Genomic DNA, 22801 nt, shown 5'->3' with positions numbered 1-22801 from the left:
CACACACACACATGTGCACACGCAAGCGCACATGCACACGCGTGCACACAAGCACACAGGCACGCACACATGCACACGCACATTTTGATTTTGATTCTTGTCTGCCTCCCTCCTAGCATGCATGCTGGGTGACTTCAGGTTTACAATGTATCCGTCCCCATTACCCAGAAGTGTGTCTGGTAAGTAGAAGATGCTCCATAAAAATGTGTTTAATTGACAAATAAATGAAAGACCATGGCTTCAACTCCTGATTCTCTGTAAAATGGATTATTGTGAAGATCAAATTAAATAATACATGCAAAATCATTCTGCCACCTGTCAAGAATAAAAAAATGAAAGAGACCAGGTTAGATTAGGGGTTCTAGGTGGCACCCACTCACGCAGTGAAGGCCTGGAAGAGGTTAACAAATCAAGGGGCATGTGTCATATATTGTGACAATTAACATTCCTTTGCATTGATTTGTTTATTTTGTTTTACCCCTTCTTGTTCAAAAAATGAAACAAAAAGTGCTTGCTAATAGTAATAAAAACACACATATTTCAGCATGACCACATAAACCAGGAGCGCAGGACACACCAGCTTGGGCTGCAGCTAAAACTGGAATAAAAAGGCTCATTTGAAGGGTGCAAGGTTGACTCAGAAATGTGTGCTGCATTCCTTCTCTACAAAATAAATAAATTAAAATTAGTGAGCAATAAAGCAGAGGAAAAACAAAAATAGGAAAATAAAAGACAGACAAAAATAAGGCTGGTACATTAGATGTTAGCCATGAAAACCCACCTCTCCCTGACAGTGGGTCACAAATTTAGATGCTCATATCTTCCTCAGATGCACGGGAAACCTGATCCCTGCCGCATGTAGCAGGGGCTGCGTGTCCTCAGGGCTGGGCTGCCTGGCCCCAGTCCGCAGGCAAGGGACAGAAACTTTCCACAACTGAGGTTTTTGGTTGTAAGCCACACTTTAGGGCTAAACTAAATTTTAAAAAATTACCCCTTTGCCCTGATAGTTTTATCAATTGTAGGAAATTCAAAGACTCTGACTTTAAATATCTCCCAGTTTCTCAGTATCAGGTAAAACTTTTTTAAAGAAAATCACTTACATATTAAGAAAAGTAGAGCAAATTCTAAATAAAGGGAACCCAGCGAGACCGAGACAACTGGGAACAGTTTTGGAGGTTGACCTCGAAAAGACAAGACATACATTGTTTCACTCAGAAATCTATTTTCCCTCTAAATGTTCTAAAGAAAGCAGAGCTCTTGCATGCTTGCCAATGACCTGGAAAGCTAAGTGCTTGTCAGAATAGTTATTCTTGGCTCCATCTTTAAAAAACACAGAAACTATAGCACGAGAAAGAACGCAACGCTGTCCAGGGTCTCACGGACTGGCTCCAAGGCCCTGGCTTCCTGGACGTGAACGTGCAGCGTTGAGTCAACTCCTCAGCCACGACTCTCAGCACAAGGCCCCCCGGCTGCAGTAGGGGCCTCGCCTCGCTGGAGAGGCCACCGAGCTGCTCTTTTCCTTCTAGCACTTACGAAAGAGGAGAGTGGCAGCGTCCTATTTCCAAAGCTGATTTTACAACTGAAGGAAGACACAGACTCGGCCAGAATCATGAGGGCCGTAGACGCCTGCGAAGAGTAGAAAGACATGACTGGACCATTGCTTGACCAGATGGTCAGGGCGCCACGTAGGAAAGGGGGTGTCTGCAGGGGAATCGCCCAGGGCTAGAGGCAAAGTGAGCAGGGGCAGCGGGTTGGGGGCGAGGTCGAATCCTCACGCTGGCGGTTAGTAACTCCGCCGTCTCAGCTGAGTAGCTGCTCTCTCTGAACTCAGTTAGCTCCGCTGCAAAGCGAGCACTGATCACTTCTGCCCAAATGGCCTGCTGGATTCAAGGAGAAAATGGACAGGAAAGGGTTCACAGAGTATTAATATTAGATACCGACAAATAATTATCATGGTAACCAACGTTTCACCACCTCCAGTGAGAATGAAGTAAGTACAGTAGCTACCATTTTTAAGCACCTACTTTGTGCCATGTTTTCCCACCTAGATGTTCCAAACCTTGTAATTATAATCGTCCCCATTTTACACAGGGGGAAACAGAAAACCAGAGAGGGCGAGTGGCCCTCCAAAGTTCACCAGCTTTTAAACAGCAGAGCAGGGATTTGAACTCTGATCTGTCTGGCTCCAGGACCCTCTACACCAGTCTGGCTAAATGAAGACGAAAGGGGCAAAATGATACGTTAGGGGTGAATATAAAAACAAGAAATATGACAGGGATGATAGCAAAAACCCAAGAGGGTTTCCAAGGGAGACTATTGAACTTTATTTGAACCTTGCTTTATTTAATTTTAAAAATCCACAGGGTTCAGCTGTGGGCAGGGGTAGTAGGGAAGGAGCTGAGGCCCAGGTGGGCAGGGGCCTCTGGACCTTCGTGTGCAGGGCTGGTGGGAAAGGGTGTCCCCGCGTCCCTTGCCCAGTGGCCGGCAGAGGGTTTCTGAGAAGAGAGGATGGGAGGCAGGGAAAGATGGGGCAGAAGGTGAAGGCTGCCGTCTTGGGGCTCTGTTTTGTTCCATGTCGTGGTGGTAGCAGGGGATGAGCAGACTGCCAGGAGGGGACAGGCTGAATTACCTCCCCGGAGTCATTTAACAACTCGGTAATGTGTGAGTGGCATTCTGCGTGTTCCAACCTCTCCATTTGCTTATTGGTGCCGTAGTCCCTCATCTCCCTCTCCTCTCATTTTTCCTTCTTCCCTCTTGAGTTTCTTTCTCTCCTTTGACCTCTCCAGCCTCCTTATTTCATGGTGCACATCCTCTCTTTCCTGCTGCCTCCTCCCTCTCCACCACACTGACAGACTGTATCAGCGAATCCCTCAACGGTGCCATATCTAACTTTTTATTCATTGCATGATTTATTTTTAGCCTGAAACAACTGCATCCTAAAAATGGAGTTCCTAATGAGACAGGGGCTGGGCAGAGCTATGTAAGGTATCTGGGGCTTGGCCTGCCGGCCTCCCTAGGCTGGCTCCCATTCTACGAGCGCATGTGTGTGTGGGAGCCTCTGCTCTTTGTCCTGAGCTAGCTGGACCCAAGGAGGCGAAGTGTCACTTCTTGGCCCCAGGAAGGGCAAAGAAGAGAGACAAAAATCAGCCTTTCTGCTCCTCACTCAGCTCAACAAGACCTCCGAGAGTCTTCTGTCCTCTGTCCTGCACGTAGTGTTTTTGGGAACAAGAAACAAAACTTTTCCCAAATGAAGAGAACTCATCTGTTTGTTGTGGGGGTCTATTTGCTGTCCTCTTGCAGGGCAGAAGAGGGGCTTAACTTCCCCACGTATGATGGGAAGGACCGAGTCGTAAGTCTTTCTGAGAAGAACTTCAAGCAGGTTTTGAAGAAATACGACGTGCTCTGCCTCTACTACCATGAGCCGGTGTCTTCAGATAAAGTCTCGCAAAAACAGTTCCAGCTGAAAGAAATTGTGCTTGAGGTAAGTGGGCAAAGGGGCATGCTGGCCACGCACGGGTGAGCGTGGGTGTTGGGGTGCATCTTCAGACAGGGTGTGGGGGGTGGGAATGAGGGCGCAGACAATACATACTGAGGTCTGCTGCATTCTGATCTCCCCCGTAAATCGGAAAATGTTCTTGTTGCAAAGCTGCGATGTGTGAACAACGAGGGGTGGGTCCCCTCTCTAAATGGAGAGGCCTGAATGTGCTGCGCAGTGACCGGTCTGATTTAAAGTCTTTCACATCATGCTCTTATGGATTTTTCAAGAGCCCTTGTCCCAGCCTGTGTTTTGGGGAGAGAAAGTTAAAACTATTGTTAAAACTCTCAGCGGGAATGAAATTCAAGGATCCCATATGTGGTTTCATTCAGTGCTACGTCCCACTCTTGCTCCCTCAAGCTGCCCTGTCATTCTGGAGAAACCAGGGTCATTTGACCTTGCCTTTCTTCATGGGTCGGATTTGCTTCTCTTGTGATTTGCCTTCAGTCAGCATCACAGATACAGTTGTGTGAGGATCTGAACCGCATATTCGTTAATGGGATTTTTTTTTCCCTCAGAAAGTTCTTGGTGTGTGTTTAGGGCAGATGCTGAAGTCGGTTCTTATTTTATCTGCATTACTTGGCCTGTTTGTAACCTGGCACCGGGGCCCATTTTCTAGACCTCTACAAGTGCCGCAGAAACTGTTCCTGCAGCTCCTCCTGGACAGCTCAAGATCACTTACACTGTGGGACACCTGGGTGCCAAGAATCCTAGTGGGCACCAAGACTTCTCATCAGTCTCCATGCCCAGCCGAGGCGCAAATCTGTGAAAAAGGCTATCTGAGAATTACAGTCTATTAACCGGCACAATCAGAGAACTCGGGTTAGCTAAATAGTTTGATTAATAGTATTGCCATATAAAACCCATGTGGATTTGAATTTTCAAAATAAAAAAGTTCACTATAATAAAATGCAGCCAAACCATCCTCAATATATCAAAACTATCTTTGATGATTTAAAAAGCACTTCAGAATCCTAAAGTGTCTTCTGATCAGCATACAAACACACACGTACTTTCACGGGATTTTTGTATGGTGGTGTAGCTATTACAGAGAACTCCCGTTGATAAATGCTAAGCATTTAAAAAGTACCACCACTCTCATTGTATTTTCCCTCGGGTTCCACCCTGAGGACCGAACGTGGACGTTCGGTTCCCTCTGCGGGTTGCAAGAGAAGAGAAAGCAGGGACAGTTATTAGGTCTTTGCCCTACAGAAACGTGAACATTACAGGCTGGCAAAGAACAAGACATAGAGCATAGCTGCTGCCTGGCCCATGAAATCAATGCTTACGTTATCCTTTCATCTCAAACCGCCACACTCAATTATTGAGGGACATTTTTGTGAACATGTTCACTAAAGGCCTAAGGATTCTCCCGTATACGCCCCACACTGTTCAGTTAGCCTACAACTCAGAATGCCTTTGGGTGGCCAGTGCAGGCAGTGACCTCCCTTTCTGATTTTCTATCATATTTTTTTGAAAGAAGAAATACATATGTGTATCTTCCCCAAGTATACACCTCCCCCAGACTAAGTTCTGAGCCCTCAAGCAAAATCATAAGAAGGGACATTCTCTGGGCTCACAATCCCTCCAGACACCTTTGATCCAAGAGTACCCTTTTCCTAAGTGGGTGCCGGCCCGGCTGAGACCGACGGGGGAAGCTCTGCACAGGGGCTAGTCCGATGCCCCTCAGGCTCTTAAGGCTGGAGTGGGGCATCGTTAGGGGGAAAAAGAACATAAATCTTGGAGTCAGAAGATCTGGATTTAAGTTCTGGCTTTGCTTCTACTAGACACATGACACAAGGCAGGTTACTTAATTTCTTATCTATAAATATGGAAAAAATGATAACTATCATACAGGCTTAAAGGGTGATCAAATAATGATAATGAATATTTATTGAATGCTTACTTGTGCAGGGACTGTTCTAAGCACTTTGTGTATGTTAGCTTGTTTAATCTTTATAATAACTCTATAAATTAGGCACAATTACTATCCCCATTTTATAGATGGGGAAACTGAGGCAGGGAGGCTAAGTTGCCCAAGGCCACACAGCTAGTGCAGGTGAAGGCAGTCTCAGTCCCTACACTGCGCTACTCCTGGAATCAGTGAGACAGTGCACAGGGAGCTGCTGAAGACCCTGTTTAATATTCTGTCTAGAGTCTGCCTTAGAGTTGCTCAGCCTATGGGCCTGGGCCTGGTATACCCGCTGTGTCACCAACAGGGCTGAGAAACACACAGCCCTGGAGGCACTGCCCATGCAAAAGTCCGAGCCAGGGAGGAGGCCTGGGCTCCGTTCGTGAGGCTGGGAGAGGGCCGGGCCTGTGTTGAGGTACCCGTCAGGTGCAGGCTTTGCTTCTCAGCATCCAGGGAAAAAATGGCTCTGGGAATTCCATGAGTGGAAAGAGAGAATAGATATGAGCCTTTAAGTATTCTTCATGGTCAAAACAATTATTTTCTCCTCTTAATCTCCTGGACTCCAAACTTGCACTAAGAAAAATATTCTGCTAGTTCCAGGACTATGGCTGTTAGGTGGGTGGGGGGAAAGAGAAGGCAGCCCTGGGTGCACACCCACAGGCAGTGTGGCTGGGGCATGACCGAACAGCTGAGGGGGGTCGGGCTCCCTGCCTCCTAGCAGCTTAGGAAGGTGGCTCCCCCCGTATTTTACTGTAACCCACTATGACCTCGTACACACAGACACACACACATGCAACTGAAACAAAAGTTTCATGGGACAATATTATTGTTACTTGGGTTTTTAAACAATTCCTTTCTCTTCTGTTTTCTCTTCTGTTCTATTCTATTTCACTTAAAAAGTTGATGCCAACCTATTAAGTTGTTTTCACTCTCCAATGATGAGTCATCATCCCTAGGTTGCAAAATCTGAGGAATTTTTAGGGATTAGAAGCTTATAACTCTTCACACAAGAGCTACCCCATTCTGAGAAAACTCCAAAGGCACTGTGGTCATCATGTGTGTTTTATCTGTATCTCTCAGGGATGTCAATAAAAAGCACCGGAAACAGCCCATTGATGGGGCAGGGAGGTCGCTGTCTGATGAGGAGCCTTGGAATGCCGTACAGTGAGTCACGCCTCTGCCACCCTCTCTGTGTCGGGCCCTGCAGCACATGCTGTGGATACACAGAAAATGAGATACACGAGTGGCTCACGGCCTAATACAGAAGAAAACACGCAAACAAAAAGCTACAGTGCGATGGGGTCTGTGTAACAACAGAGCAACTTACGAGTTTCTCTGGGAGTAGAGAGGGAAGAGGAAGAGCCGGAACTGGGTTGTGAAACAAGTAGGAATTTACCAGGCAAAATAGCAAGGGCAGGGGAGGAATTGTGAAAGCAAAGATTCTGATAGTTCTCAAATATTTTTCCATCCGCTAGCTTTTTCCCAAAATTTGGCCAGGAGGGCCTCATTCCTTTAGGATAAGATTGTTATTCCTACTTAGTGAAGTCCCTGTGGGAGAGGTAGTCCTTTCAGATGTTGCCAATCATTTACAGCCCGTGTGCCCGAGTCTAAATCCGTCGTAAAAACAGTTTGACAAGGGGAAAAGGAGAAGAGAGAGAATATAAGGTCACTAAAAGCTTAGCAGGAAAGGGACAAGTAAAATGACACCAGGAGGCAACAAACTCAGACTTTGCTTTCCAGTCTGGCCAGGGTCTAGCTCTGGGGGGCCCAAGCAAGGGTCGGTGCTTGGTCCATAGTTCTGTGCAGATGTTCTATACATGCTTGTTAAGTGAGCGAAGATTGCTCTGGGATCCCTCGTTTCATAGATGTAGCCTTGGCTTAAGCGGCTGATGAGCCTGATTCCTGGGTGGGCACTCTTCGTCAACAAAATAGCACATACTCATTCAGAAAGTTCAGAATATGTGCAAAAAGATAAAAAAAGGCAATAAAAATCACACCCCCAAATAAGCATGGTTAATGTTCTGATAGATTTCTTTCCAGTATTTTTTCTATACATAAATATACATTTTTCAATTGGGATTATACCATTTATGCAGTTTTGTTTCCTGTTTTTTTCATTTCCATATATTGTATTTACATGTCATTAAATAATTTTATATTCTTTGCAAACATAATGTTAATGCCAGCATAGTATTCCACTATATCACCGTATGTATTTTAAAAATATTTTCCTTATTTTGGGGTCCCGACACAATTTTCTGGGATTTTTAAATCTTTGTCTATTTAGAGTTTTTTCTTTCTTTTTTTTGTGTGTGTGTGTTTTGTTTTTGAGATAGGGTCTTGCTCTGTTGCCCAGGCTGGAGTGCAGTGGCATCATCATAACTTACTGCAGTCTCAAACTCCTGGGCTCAAGCAATCCTCCCACCTCAGCCTCCCAAGTGGCTGGGACTACAGATATGTGCCACCACACCCGGCTAATTTTTCTTATTTTTTGTAGAGATGGAGTCTTGCTGTGCTGCCCAGGCTGGTCTCAAATTCCTGGCTTCAGCAATCCTCCTGCCTTTGTATTCCAGAGTGCTGGGAATACAGGTGCGAGCCACTGTACATTGCACCTGGCCTCTGCTTAGATTTTCATTGTTGTTTTAATGAACATTTCTTTGACTTCTGGCTACACTGATTTTTTTTCGTAAAATTATTTGCCACTCACATATTTTTTTCTTCCATGAATTATTTTTCTATGCCTTTTCTCATTTTTCTATCAGGGTGTCAGCACAAATTATAAAGGGAGTTGCAATTTTGTATGCTGTCTCTTGCAGCTTCAGCCAAGGTAGTAAATTTAGTCACAGCACAGTGTCCAACTCCTGCTAGCATCAGAGGATGCAGAGACAAAGAGGAGGATACAGCTGTGAATTCAGTTTCTCCTTACTCCTTTGCTTGCTGCTTCCGCTTCACCTTGAAATTGCGGTGCAACTGTTGTTCCTATCTTGTTCTATAAATTGCCGGAGAAAGTCCTTCAACCTCACCATCTTCCCTCAGGTTAAAACGCTTGAGGGATGGCATGTTCTAACACGAGCTTCCAAATCAGGTAGACCTGGTTCCTTGTTTGCAGAGGGGAGACCACTGTGTTGTTGCAAGGACTGAATGAGCCAGCACTGCAAGAGCGCAGCTCCTGTACACAGAAGGTACTTAACGGATGCCGGGTCCTCTCAGCCCACATTCCCCTTCGCAGTCAGGATTTCCAGCACGACACAACCTAACCCCATCCGTTTTTACACACTAGGAGACCAGGCCTCCCGAGCTCGGGACGGGGAACACAATGCCGTGTTGCTTATTCACAGCCAGCTGAGCCCTGCACAGGAGTGACCTGCCCGTGGTCACGCTCTGGATGTCCCCGCTGTGTAGCATTCCCTCTGTACGCCAGGGCTTCGCTGCACCTGTGCGGCACGCATTGGGCAGCCTGGTCTACACCGCTTGTTAATTCAGGCCCCTCCCCGTTCTCAGTCACGTTGTCTCACTCCCCAGGAGAGGTGCTTCCAGTTTCCTTCTAACTCCTTCTATGAATACTATAACTTACTCATTCTCCCTATGGAGACATGTTGGATTTCTCCCTCTAGATTGGAAGCCTCCTGACGGCCACCTGAATTCAAAGCAAACTTGGTAGTAGGGGAAGCAAAAAAGAAAGTCAAAAAACAAACAAACAAACAAAAAAGCAGAAACAAGTTCACATTGGGCAAAAATCAAGGAACTGCTTGTGAATTAAAAACACAATGGAATGAATGAACCAGTCACGTGACAATGTGGCAGGAGTCCCAGCCCGTGGTACGTGAGCAGCATGGTGTCCGAAATGCGAGTTCCCAAGCTCCCTGGGAGTGGCATTCCCATTCTGCCCAACACCTAAGCTGGATGGGGATCATCGGCCCTTCCCTCCCCCTCTCGCCTCCACGCGAGTCTCATTCCTGACTCCAAGGCCCTCATGCTGTCCTGTCCTCTACACCACTCCACTGCTAGGAAACCAGCATTCCAAACTGAAAAGGAAGGCAGGAAAGGGAAAAAGCCTTTTACTGGTGAACTTCGCACTTACAGAAGCGATTTTATAGCCACTTAAACCTTCTCTAGAAGGAAAGGAGAAAGAAAACACACATGGACCTTGGAGCTCCACTTTAGGGTCTCTGGGCACTTTTCACTTCATATTCACACACTTCACATGGAAAGTCAGTGCTGTTAACTGTGTATGTGTGTTTTAGGTGGCGGGTGAGGGTAGGAGACAGGGGGTGCAACTAAATAGCCCAACCTATCAGCAGTATGCATTTATTGGGTTAGGGGAAGCTATGGGGGATTTTCTCAGGCATGTTAGTGAATGTTTCAGGACATGAAAATGAGTACTGTGAATCCCTGAATAGACACTCAATAATCTTTGCATGAATGAATGAATGAATGGATGATGAATGAGCAATGCTTTCCACATTGTGAGCAGCAGAAATTTGTTCATTTGTTCGGTGTGAACTAGGTCCCTCGGACTGGCAGGCAATCTGGTGTCTCAGCACAAAAACAGCCACATCATCTTGGTAGTTGAACGCCAGGCTGACCTGCTGCTCCCGTTGTTTTTCAACAGGCCACAGCTAGAATTCAAGGTCTGAGGCTGCTCTTCAGTGCCCCCCTCGCTGGGGTCCTTATGCTCTTCCTGCTTAAGAAGGTCTCAATTTAGGTCACCACATAGAAGCTGTGAGGACACTCTGCTGCCATCCACACACAATCTGCCCAGGGGCTCCTTCCCAAGCTTTCTTGGATATTAAATGGCAGGACCACTACCTAAAAAATATTGGAAATGGCCTATCCACTGGTAAGAAGGATGCTGTTATGACCAATTTACCAGTGCTGGTACACAGGTTACTTTCCGATAATTATTAGATGGTGATTCTAGCACAGGTTATCCATGAGGCCCTGCAGAGGAGAGAGAGACTGGCTCCACCATCCATGGCAGAATCAATCATCAGAATCCTGTGCAATGTTGGCCTCTAGCTTCTGCAGCGGTTTCGTGGATCTTTTGATGCCACCACTCTCAGTCTGCTAAGGTCCCTAACAGACTGAGCTCTCTTCTTTGTTCAGGTCTCAGGATCCTAATTGATCTGTATACCAGAGAAAAGTAACCTTTAGCTGGAAGTGACTTCAGCCTTTTAAGACTTTGCCATGTTCCCAGCATTGTTGACAGGGCTCGTGTGCACCCTAAGAACACAGCCATCCTCACATGTCCAACCCCAGCTAAGGTGGCAGTACTTGGGAGCAGCAGACAAAGGGATTCAGAGCATCTGAACTTCTCTTCCATTTATCCATTATTTGATCCTGGCCAAATCACAGAGATTCACCTCATTCCACTCATTTATACAATCCGTATATAAAATTATCCATAAAGTCCACCACGTAGTTTCTACCTCAATGATTTAAGAGAATTAAATGAAAGCAGATAAGTAAGAATTTCTTATAAAATTATAAGAAGTTGTACAAGAGTCAGGTATTATGTTTATTATATCAGTTACTACTGAAGAAATTCTTCTATGTAGAATGACTAAGTGCTTGAAAAATAGCTGGTGCTTATTGATGTGCTTTCCCTTCTTCACTTGTTACTTGAACTTCCATACATGTTCTTAGCCAATGGCACTAATTCTTAACTTTGGCTGCATACTGGAATCACCTAAGGAATTTGTAAAAATATTGATGCCTGGGCCTCATCTCCCCCAGATACTAGTTTAACTGGGCATTGGATGAGGGGTGATTTCCAGACACTATCACTTTTAAAAGCTCACTGGGAAGTCCTAATGTGCAGCCAAGTTTGAAGACCACTTGAGCCTCAATGATCAAAATGTGGCCCCCAGACTAGTGGCAGTGGCATTATCCACGAACATGTTAGTAATGAAGACTCCCAGGCCCCATCCCAGAATCCGAATCTACATTTAAGTGGGATCCCTGAGAGGTTTATAGGCACATTAAAGTTTGCAAGCAGCGTCCCAGTCTATTAGGTTGGAGAAATTTTCCAGATGACTGGAATTATGTTGCCCCTGTTTGGTCTTTGGTCTATTGGTCCTGTCCGTATACCTCTGATTTAGAGAGCTGCTGGGATGCTAAGTTGGTTCTGAGGGTGCGGGGATTTAGGTCTGTTCTGAGACTCAGCCTGGATTCTCCTGCCGACCCCTCACTCACACAGTAGATGATTTATACTTTGGACCTCCTTAGAAGAGAATGATCTTGGTCTAGAGAAGCATTGCACTATTTAAGAGCTTTCCAGTGGGATTGTCTGGTTTTCTAAGACCAAATCAGAAGGTGCCCTTCTAAGTGTTCTTAGACACTTAGGTCAGGGCCCAGGATTGACTTTTTTTTTTGAGACAGAGTCTCGCTCTGTTGCCCAGGCTAGAGTGAGTGCTGTGGCGTCAGCCTAGCTCACAGCAACCTCAAACTCCGGGGCTCAAGCGATCCTACTGCCTCAGCCTCCCGAGTAGCTGGGACTACAGGCATGCGCCACCACAGCCAGCTAGTGTTTTCTGTTTTTAGTTGTCCAGATAATTTCTTTCTATTTTTAGTAGAGACAGGGTCTCGCTCTTGTTCAGGCTGGTCTCGAACTCCTGACCTCGAGCAATCCTCCCGCCTCGGCCTCCCAGAGTGCTAGGATTACAGGCGTGAGCCACCGTGCCCGGCCCAGGATTGACTTTTAGAAATAGAAGACGTCCATCTATTACTATTTGGTTGCTGTGACTTACTACACTTTCCTCCAAGAGATGACAAATATGAGAACCCTGGAGTATATGGTCGTGGGATACTAAGATGTTATGATGTTTAATGGGAATCTATGGGAAAGCTTCTCAGTGCAACTGGAGAGTGTTCTATAATGTGAAACTAAGTCTTGTGAACACTTGAATAGAAAAATCCATTTTTTCATTTATTCATGAAATATTGGTCTTATTTTCTGTCTTAGTCTGTTTAATGTTGTAACAGAATACCTGAGGCTGGGTAACTTATAAAGAAAAGAGGTTTATTTGGCTTATGATTCTGGTGGCTGGAAAGTTCAAGACTGGCAGCTGCATCTGGTGAGGGCCTCATGCTATTTCAACTCATGGTGGAAAGCAGAAATCGAAAGTAGAGCAGGCACGTGCAAAGAGATCACATGTTGAGAGAGGAAGCAAGACAGAGATCCCAAGGAAGCCAGACCTTTTTTTTTTTTTTTTTAACAACCTGCTCTCTTGGGAGGGAATAAATCCATTCCCGTGAAAACTCAGTCACCCCATCCAGGAGGGCATTAATCTGTTCCTGGGGGATCTGCCCCCATGACTCAAACACCTCCCACTAGACCCCATCTCCCAACACTGACACATTGGGAATAAAATTTCAACATGAGTTTAGGTGGGGACAAACCACACCCAAACCATGTCACCTACAAAGACACAGATGGCATGGCTCCTGATGTCTAAAGAGAGATGGTCCTCTTTTGTTGATGGTAAGAACTCGCTTCCTTTAGGTCTATGCCTAAATGTCATCTTATCAAGGAAGTTAGCACCCTGACCACCTGTGTAAACCATACTCTTCCAGTGCTCCTGGTACCTCCTATACCCTGCTTTGTTTTTCTCTATAGTACTTGGCTGACATGCTGTATGTTTTTGATACCCTCTATAGAATGTAAAATCCACAAAGGCAAGGATTTTCTTCTACTCCTTTCTGTAGATCACTGCCTGACTCAGTGGGTATTCAACAGTATTTGTTGAACAAATGTTGAATGAACAGAAAGGGAAGGAGGAGAAGGGAGATACCATGTTTTATGAACTTACCATAAACCATGCCCCATATGGGTGCTTTACATAAGTTATTTTATTTAATTCTTACAACGTATTCTCACATTACAGGCAGAGAAATGGGCTAGAGAGTTAAGTAAAAATTTCTCAAAGTCACTAAGTTATAAAATAGCAGAGCATGAAGCAGGGTTTGAACCCACACCTATTTGGTTCCAAATGACATGTTCCTTCCACTACGCCAAGGAGCAGCTGAAAGGGATTACCTCATGTTTGTAGGCAGTGTCAACTTATGAAGGGACAAGTGTCTTTAGTTTGTACTCTGGATTTTCACCCACACTTGAGCAACATTAAATTGTACAACTCCACTATGTGTTGAACCTAAATGACTAGTGTGAGCAAATGGACTAATGCTTAACACCTACTTGGAATTTAATAAATGTTTGCTAGATGGATGGATGGATGCATGAATGGAGGGAGGGAGAGAGAAAAAAAGGCAAGGGATTATAAATGCATTGCCTATACTGAGAATATATTTATCCTTGATCTCCGTTTTTAAATTAAGTTAAATTTTTGAAAAGTATTGAGTAGAATAGTAAAGAGATTCAATCTGTCAGCTTCAGGGGCCTGTTTGTTACCTTTGCTTAGTCCCACCAAAATATGGGTAAAACTGATTTTATTTTTTTAACCATGGGACTCTCAGCCCAAAATATATACACATGTGGGCAGAAACCTCTGGGCTTTATAAGGCTGACCATGCATTCTAACTCCATTTAACACCGGAAAATGTCCCAGTAATTGCATTTCCAAACCCCAAGAAAGGAAGGCAAAATGGAAGTTGCTGGAGTCAAGTAAATCTACAGATGGAGTGATGTGGGAATACTAGGCAGAGAATAGCAACACACACAGGATTCAGGGGTTTTTTTCCAACTGTTCGCTGCCCAAAGATGGCACTCTCCAAACTCACACCTGCTCTGCTCCACTCCGAAAAATCAGATGAGGCCAGGTTTATTTTGGTTTGGCATTGAGAACGAATAGTAATATAGAGCCCCTCCTCTCTCAGGAGTTGCTAACTTTTAAACTGCAGTTCTCTGTAAAGCCCAAGTGCTGCTGAACTCTTCGATGAGCGCTTGCTGGGTCCTTCTCCGTAACACAACTGATGCTTGGAGTGAGACGGTGAAAGAACCGGAAGTGCTATTTTTAAGAGCATGGGTTGAGCTGATTATTGTTAAATTCTTCCTTCTCCTACAGAATTAATAAGGAAATAGAGATTTTGCAAAATGGAAAATACTCTATTGATTCAGAAGTGAAATCTTCTTCTCTCACTACTCTCACCCCAAAAAGCCCTCAGTAATACTCAAGCCCACATAGGATACCTGATCACCATATTCCTGAGGGAGCCCTCCTCCCAAAGTTATAAATTGTTCAAAGGGGACATGAGCTACAATGAAAGTCACCGTTATGGAAACATTATAAGGGCTATTATAATATAAAGCAGTAAAAAAAAAAAAAAGGTAAGAAATAAAACCGGTTTCAGAATCACAAGATTTCTCGTTAAAATCAGCAGCCTTGGCTGGGCGCGGTGGCTCACGCCTGTAATCCTAGCTCTCTGGGAGGCCGAGGCGGGTGGATTGTTTGAGCTCAGGAGTTCGAAACCAGCCTGAGCAAGAGCGAGACCCTGTCTCTACTAAAAAATTAGAAAGAAATTAATTGGACAACTAAAAATACATAGAAAAAATTAGCCGGGCACGGTGGCGCATGCCTGTAGTCCCAGCTACTCGGGAGGCTGAGGCAGGAGGATCGCTTGAGCCCAGGAATTTGAGGTTGCTGTAAGCTAGGCTGACGCCATGGCACTCTAGCCCAGGCAACACAGTGAGACTCTGTCTCAAAAAAAAAAAAAAAAAAATCAGCAGCCTTACTGTCTTGCAGTTTGAGCTTCACAGACTGGTGTGGAGTATCTTTGTATAATTATCAGCTTAGCCTTAGCACATATCTAAAATGACTTCTTCAACACAGAAAGCCAGCGCCCTGAAGTACTGCGCCTATTCAAAGAAGCCTCGCGGGGGTGGGGAACCTGCGGCCTTCTGATTTCAAGATTGTTCTTTTTTAAGCACCAAAGGAGGCAAGAAAAGTTTCATGTTTCTCTGCTGCACCCCTTTTAATAAAAGGATTTGTTCTGTAAAATTCGGATTCAGTCAAAAGGCTGCGCTGAAGGACCTAGACCACAGTTTCTCCACCCCTGCAAGGCTTCTCTGTTTGACGGACTGCATGTGATAGGCTGTAAGTATCCTGATAAGCTGTTTCTCTTTGGATAGCCACATGGGAAAACGGCCAGCGAGGCATCTTGCAATGTGATGGGCTGGGCGGGCCAGAGCTGCTTCAGCGTGCCCGGAGTGCCTGGTTCCAGGAGGGCCCGCCTGCTGCCCAGGTGCCCAAGCCAGGCAGGCCTCTCCTCGCCATCTGCCATATTCTGGGCCAGCCAGGCGAGCCACAGGTGCTCTCTCACCTGCTCACCTGCCTTTATCTTACACGACATGCACAGCCACTCTGGCTTAGGATACCTGACCGTGAGCCTGACGACACATACTCGATTTACATGTGATGGAAATGAGTGTGTCCCCTGAAAATGTGGGGAGAAGTGTTACATGGCACATAAATGGCAACTGGCAGTAGTGTCTGGCAGTGTAGGATGCACAGGTTTGGAGTTAGACCCACCTGGGTTTGAATCCTTGCACTAGCTGTGTGACCGCAGGCAGGCCACTTAAGTCCTCGAGGCAGTGATTTGAGGGGTGCTTCCTTTGTAAACTATAAACCACAGTATTTTTCTCATGGGGTTCTTATAAAGATAAAAGAGGTGACGTGTAAAGTGACCAGCACAGGTTTGGTGCTCAGTAAAGGGCTGCTCTTGAAATCACTGTGTATGTGAAAGCCCGTGAAACCTGCCACTCTCCACCAAAGTTAGCCATGGTATTTGTTGTCATTGTCAGATGCTATCAAAATAAACACCGGTCAGATATTTCACAAAGTTCAGCCAAGCAGTAATGGGTTCCTCTTCTGTTTTTTAATGTGCCCTGTGGAAGAGATAGGTCGAAGACCTTTTTGTCCAGCCATTAGTTTACATTTAGGAGGTCTCTCCATGAGCTGAAGCACTCCCAACCCTCTTTTTAAAATGAAGAATATCAACCTTCACTGAAGGTTAGTTTAAAAGGGGATGATCTCTCTCTGGCTCCAGAAAAGCACTGATACCGTGTGGGACTTTTTCCCAGGGAGAGCTGGCAGGAGGGACTACCAGAGGAGGTCAGGGTTTGGGCTGCCAGACTGCGTCTTCACAGGCCCTGGGGCACAGAATTCTGTTGAGAAAAATTGGAAGAGGGCATGGCTTAGCCCCATGTCAGACAGATCTAGTTTTTAAAAATGCCATTGCAGCAATATTTTTAGTATAAAACAAAATAAAACAAACAAAAAACCTGGCCTTCAGGGACAGCCTCCCTCATTCTGTCGGTTTGGACGTTATACAATACTACACAATAAAAGATTGTGGTTGTGTGTTAGAGACTGTGGTAGAGCGGAGGTTCTCAGTGTGTGGGCCCAAGACCAGCTCCCACCTGGGCCCTGGTCAGAAATGCAGATTCTTGGGTCCCACCCCAGACCTGCTGAATCAGACACTCTGGGGCGGGCCCCGCAATCTGCTTTCAGGGAATGCTGATGGGCACCCAGGTTCAAGAACCACTGCCTTAGTGCAGTGGGGTCTGCGTGCAGTTAATGCATAGGCAACGTGCACTAACACTTGTATACATGCTACTTCTACAAGATTAGATCTCATTTTTTAGATTAGAAAATTGAGATCAGGTAAGTTGTGACCTGCTCAGAGTCTCACAGCTGATAGGCAGTCAAGCCAGGATTGGGGCCCAGGGCTCTCAGAGGCCAGGGATGCAGGAATAGAATGTAATGAATGGGAGTCGGGCTCTGGAGCCAGAGTGTCAGGGTGGGAATCCCGGCGGGGTCACTTAAGCTCTGCACGGCCCTGGCAAGTTGGTCAACCACTCTATGCCTCCATTCCTCATCTGCAAGCCTCTGCCTCATGAGGGTTCTGTAAAGATTCAATAAGATAATTCTTGTAAGGTAGTTGGAGCAGTGACTCGTATGTAGTAAACACCCAGGAAATGCTATTTTTATTGTTGTTGTTGTTACACTGCCTCTCGGACTGTGGAAAAAATACACAGCATCTGCCGTTGGGTCTCTTCCTAGGCATTGATCAAGGTGACAGTCCCAAAGTGCCAATAAAAACAATCAACAGCCTCCTCTGCCCCCAAGCCTCTTTCGGGGGCCACCCTTTCCAGATCCAAGAGGCCCCAATATTCTCTTGAATCCCGTAAAATAGCTGTCCCATCCCTCCGCCAGCCTCCTCCACGGTGAGTCATGTGCCCACCGCCCTGCTATACATAGCCCAGGCCTAATTCGAGGGCAGCAGAAAGTGATGGGAGATTACCGGAGATAAACGTCAGCTCTCCGGTTTCAGGGAGGACACACAGTTGTTGAATTGCTTGACATGGCGCCAGATGGTATCAGGGACAGTGGGTAAAAACAGCCATTTGGCTCTTGGCTTCCATGGAAAGAGCAGGGCTGCAGCCAGGGTATTTTTAATGACCGGCCTGAGGGACATTCACTCTGAGCGGAGAACTGTGACATTCCCCGCAGGCTCCTCAGTTCCAATTTTTTTTTCAGATTCCTGACCTTGCGGAAAGCAATCCCCACCCACCTCCCTTCAATAAGTAGGCACCTCCTTTTTCTCTACTGCCGTACTGCCCCACACCTTCCCCTCCCTCCCTCTGACCACGAGGTCAGTGAGTCTTTCTCCTCCACAAGACAGTTCTTGGGAAGTGGTACAAAGGTGGCTTTCTTCTTGTCTTTCCCTGCCTGGGCGAGGGCTGACTGGGAGGGACGTACGCGGAGCACTGGGGGTGCCGTCCTGCGAGGCCCTTGCTGCTGTGCTATTTGCCTGTCCTGTCACAGGCAAACTTCTTCAACAAGGGGTCCACACCTGCTCTAACTTGTCCTTGCCACCCACTCAGCCGCTTAACTCCCAGTGCTTTGGCTTCTGTCCTGGCTCTTCTCTAAAAGGTCACCCACGACGTACCAGCCCTGAAATGAGAGACCTTATGGGAGTCCCAGCCCTCCTTGACTCCCTGCACATTTGATATGACCACCTGCTCCTCCATGACTTTGGAGTCACAACACTGGGGTCCTCGCTCTCCTCCCACTTCTCCGACAGCTCCTCTCAGCCTCCAGGACAGGCTTTTCTTGCTCTTGTCTCTGAGACAGCCAGCCCTTGACCCTGTGGCTTTCATGCAGGCTTTTGTGTCCCTGCCCTCGTGCCTTCCCCTCTCACTCCCGCAGCTCCACTCGGGGCCTCTCTCCCAGCTCTAGTTGCATCTTCGTGCTCTTGGCTGGACTTCCATGACAGTGGACTCACTGCATCCGACTCCACACTGAGAAGCTTGCCCCTGGTCCTGGCATGCCCTCCAATGTCACTGCGTGTCCCTCGCTCCGTGTCCTGGCTGGAGACCCTGGAATCATCTTGCCTCCTCCCTCTTCTTTGGCCTCCCTCCCTTCTCTCTCCAAAGCCGAGGCGGAGTTACCAGGTCTGACTGATTCTCAACTTGTAGCATCCCCCACACAAGTCACTTCTCTCCTTGCCGCTGCCATGGTCTGAGACCAGCGCCATCTCTCACTTGGACTGTGGCATCAGCCTCCCAGCTGGCCACCTTTCTTTTCCACTCTTCTTTCTGTCTGTCTGGTCTACGCCCTCAGATACACCCTCCCCAAACTCAAAGTAGTCACGTCGCTCTTCTACTCAAACAACTCCCAAATCAGAACTTCCAGTCCTAGTATCCAAAGTCCTTCACTCTCTTAACACAGGACTCCTTTCGGCTCCCCGAGTAAGTCCACTGCTCAGGTAGGTCAGCTGTTCCCTGCACACCCCTGCACACCTCTGCTCAGGCCTTTCTTCTTCCTGGGGTGCCCTTGCTGCCCCTTCTGTCCATCCACACACTGCTCTCCCAGGGTCTAGGTGGGCCCCCTCTTCCAAGCAGCCTCCCCCTTCACTCATTCATTTATGTAAGAAACTACCCTGTTTCGAGACCCATCCTGCCCAGGTATTGTAGCAGGTGCTGGAGATAATGCAGGGAGAAAAACAGACATGGACATGGAGCTTACAGGCTACAACATGGCTGTTGATAGACAAATAATCACGTAAGTTAACGTGCACTTACAAACTGAGAAAGGGTTGCAAAGGACAAGCAGAGAGCACTACGGTCAAGGGTAAAAAGGGTAAAAACTGAGATTGGGAGTTAGGGAATGCCTTTTGAGGAGCTGACATTTAAGTGTAGGCTTCAGGAATACAAGAAGTTGTCAAAGAATGGGGGAAGGGTCTCTTAGGTAGAGGGAAGGGCATCTGTGGAGGCACAGCGTGTGTGGGGTGAATTAGGACGAGGCGTCCCCGCAGGTGGCTGAAGCCGTGCCTGCCCGGGGTGCGGGAGCACAGCCGAATGAGGGGATCCTGTGCAAAGACCTGGGCCGGGAAGGAGCTTGCTGTTTTGAGGCGCTGAAGAAGACTGTATTAAGTAAGAGACGGCGTGACCCCAAATGAGGCCAGAAAGGCAGGTGGTCCAACCCATGTTGTTGGCCATGTTAGGGATTTGAGATTCATCCTGAGTGTGTGGGAGTTAAATCTGCCGTGCTTACCACAGCCCGCTGGGCTCCGCATGACTTGATCCCCAGCCCACGAGCTCACTCACCCTAAGTCTCCTAAGCTCTTATTTTCTGTCCTAGTCCTTTAGCACCTAGAGCTAATTTTTTTTTAACATTTAATAGTTTCCACCTTCATTAAATCATAAGGTTCTTTTTTTTTTTTTTTGAGACAAAGTCTCACTGTGTTGCCCAGGCTAGAGTGCCGTGGCGTCAGCCTAGCTCACAGCAACCTCAAACTCCTGGGCTCAGGGGATCCTTCTGCCTCAGCCTCCCGAGTAGCTGGGACTACAGGCACGCGCCACCATGCCTGGCTAATTTTTTCTATGTATTTTTAGTTGTCCAGCTAATTTCTTTCTATTTTTAGTAGAGATGGGGTCTCACTCTTGCTCAGGCTGGTTTCGAACTCCTGAGCTCAAACAATCTGCCTGCCTCAGCCTCCCAGAGTGCTAGGATTACAGGCGTGAGCCACCTCTCCCAGCCCAATCACAAGGTTCTTGAAGCTGACATGCATCTTACACGTTTGTTTTGCACAGTACCTTAACATAGTAGGTCCTCGATTAATGGTTGTTGCTCTCTTTCCGTTGCAATACTTTAGGCTATGGTACTATTGAATTGGCACAAGATCCAGAACCCTATCCACCTGTCATAATATTGAGAAGAAAATCTAATGTTTATGAAGCACGTGCTGCTTGTCAAGAACTGTGCCAAGCATTTTATATGCATTATTTCAGTTAATCATCAAAACAGTCCTATGAAATAGATATTGTTGTTATTGTCCACATTTGACATTGGAGTCACAGCACAGGCTTGTGACCAAGTCAGGAATCCAGGTCTCTTGATTCTAAGTCCTGTGCTTTTAACTACTGGGTATACTATTCCTTGGGTCATTTATTCATTTGAAGATGAAATCTACTTGGACCCTGTCTTTACAGAGGTAACAGTGATGCAATAAATACCTACAGAATATGATATTAAAAAAGAGAAAATATGGCTATACTATAAATATCCACTTCTTTCCTATTGAATTATGCATATTATTTACATAGACTTTTTTAAAAAGTTCTTCTTGTACCCGAAAGAATTAGCAATGGTTAAAGCAAATCCTAATGTTTCTAGAAAGAATAAACACTGACCAATGCCCAGGGGCTGCACATAACCAACTGATAAGAGACAACTCCATTCTCTGGGATGGACTGACGGCAGGCAAGACTGTGTGAGAAGTAACCAACCAAACAAGCAAACAAAACCAGCAGAGGAATGGTTATAAGTCAATCAGAGAAAATTGCAATCACATCTAAAAAGAGAATACCAATTTTCTGGGAATTTGTGAGATATACTGAGGATACCTTTTCTACTCACGTATATAACTCTTAGTCACTGTTTTTGGTGACAATTGTCTCTTGCCTCTTTGGCTTACAAGCCCCTTGAACTTGTGAAATATTCAGACCAATCCATCCATTCATCCACAAGCATGCTGAGTGTCTCCAGGGAACTATGCGAGATACAGAAGTAGCACAAAACAGGGTCCTTCTTAGGAAGGAAAGAGTCACAATACCAAAGAGACTTAACACCACTCTAACAATTATAGAATAAGTGCCAGAGCACTGTGCTCCTGTGCTGGGCTGCTGGAGTTCCAGAAAGAAGAATGGGGTGAAAGGGGAGCCTGGAGCTGGGCTCTGCAGACTAGGGTGACAGGGCTGGCAGTGACCTGAGAGCACAGTGAGACTGGGCTGCAAGAGAGAAGAGAGGGGAACATATGAGCTAGAGATTTAAGGCTGGAGCAAAGGCAGAGGCAGGGCCAAGCCAAATGCGAGAGGCAGTGTCCTGTCTGCCCCTTGGCCCAGCAGGGGCTCTTGGTCCTGAGGGGGCCAGGCCACGGCAGGAGTCAGCCCAGATTGCCCTAGGCTTTCACCACACTCCTTCTCCCCCTCCCAGCCTCATTGCTCTCTTGGGTTCCTGCCAGCCCTAGCCACCCTCCGCTTAGGCCTATGAAGGGTGCTTGCTGAGGCTGACAGTGGTGATGACAGAGCTCAAGTGGGCAGGCTTTGGGCCTAATCGGGGTGGGAGGCGAGAGTGACGGGAGTGCTGCTGGGATTTTAAGGGTGCCGGGGAGGAGGTGGGCAGGCCCCAGCTAGCGTGGGATCCTGGCCCATCTGTGATTGCCTGCTCTGTCTATCCATCTATGGCACAGGACGGTGATTGACTGTGCTTAGTTAACCAGGAAGTCAGGAAAACAGAATTGAGTTCATTTGAGATAGCACCTCCCACTCATTTACCTACAAAAGTCACATATAAATATCAGTAAGATAACTAGAAGGCCATGCTTTCCATGCCTAGGAGAAGCACATATCTGCATCTACCTAAAAACAAAATATAGTAATATATGCCTAGGAGAGGTCAGAGTTAAATTCTCTGTTTAATGCTCAGAGTTAATTTCTTTCTTGTTTGTTATTCTTACTATTATTAATACTTCTTTCCTATGCCAAGCGTGGGCCCTTGGATCACAGGTAGAACTCCGTGATATATCACTTTGGATGAACTGACAACCATTTATAGCAGTGTTTTCCAGGGTGTGGTTTGAGATCTGCTGTGTCAGAATCATGGGGTGTGGTAGCGTGGTTTATAAAAATGTGGATTCTTGAGCTCCATCCAGCTCTATTCTCTATTCTTTGGTTCTGAGGCCCAGGAAGCCCCATTTCAGCCCCCAGGTGATTTTTATGCACACTAAGAACCACTATCAGAGGCTCAAATTCTAGGAGAAGGACAACTTACTATGTCACACAGCCATTAGGTCTCATCAGTATTGACTTTCAATGATAGACAAGGGAACAT

General features: G+C 46.4%; 1 protein-coding gene across 2 annotated transcripts in view; it reads left to right on the top strand.

Moving 5' to 3' along the window:
- Nucleotides 1-3033: 3033 nt before the first annotated feature.
- The window catches only part of CASQ2 (calsequestrin 2 (cardiac muscle)), a 63198-nt gene continuing 43430 nt past the window's right edge, over nucleotides 3034-22801 (top strand). The window contains exon 1 of one of the 2 annotated variants that reach the window (XM_012644591.1): nucleotides 3034-3481. In XM_012644591.1, coding sequence (XP_012500045.1) covers nucleotides 3248-3481 — 234 coding nt within the window. In that variant the 5' untranslated portion in view covers nucleotides 3034-3247. The remainder of the gene's footprint in view (nucleotides 3482-22801) is intronic. The other variant, XM_012644592.1, reaches the window with a different exon arrangement.

Source organism: Propithecus coquereli, unplaced genomic scaffold (genome assembly GCF_000956105.1).
Source record: "Propithecus coquereli isolate 6110/MARCELLA unplaced genomic scaffold, Pcoq_1.0 Scaffold215, whole genome shotgun sequence".
NCBI classification, from domain to species: Eukaryota; Metazoa; Chordata; class Mammalia; order Primates; family Indriidae; genus Propithecus; species Propithecus coquereli.
The sequence above is the reverse complement of the archived record's forward strand: the minus strand, read 5'-3'. Positions and strand labels throughout refer to the sequence as shown.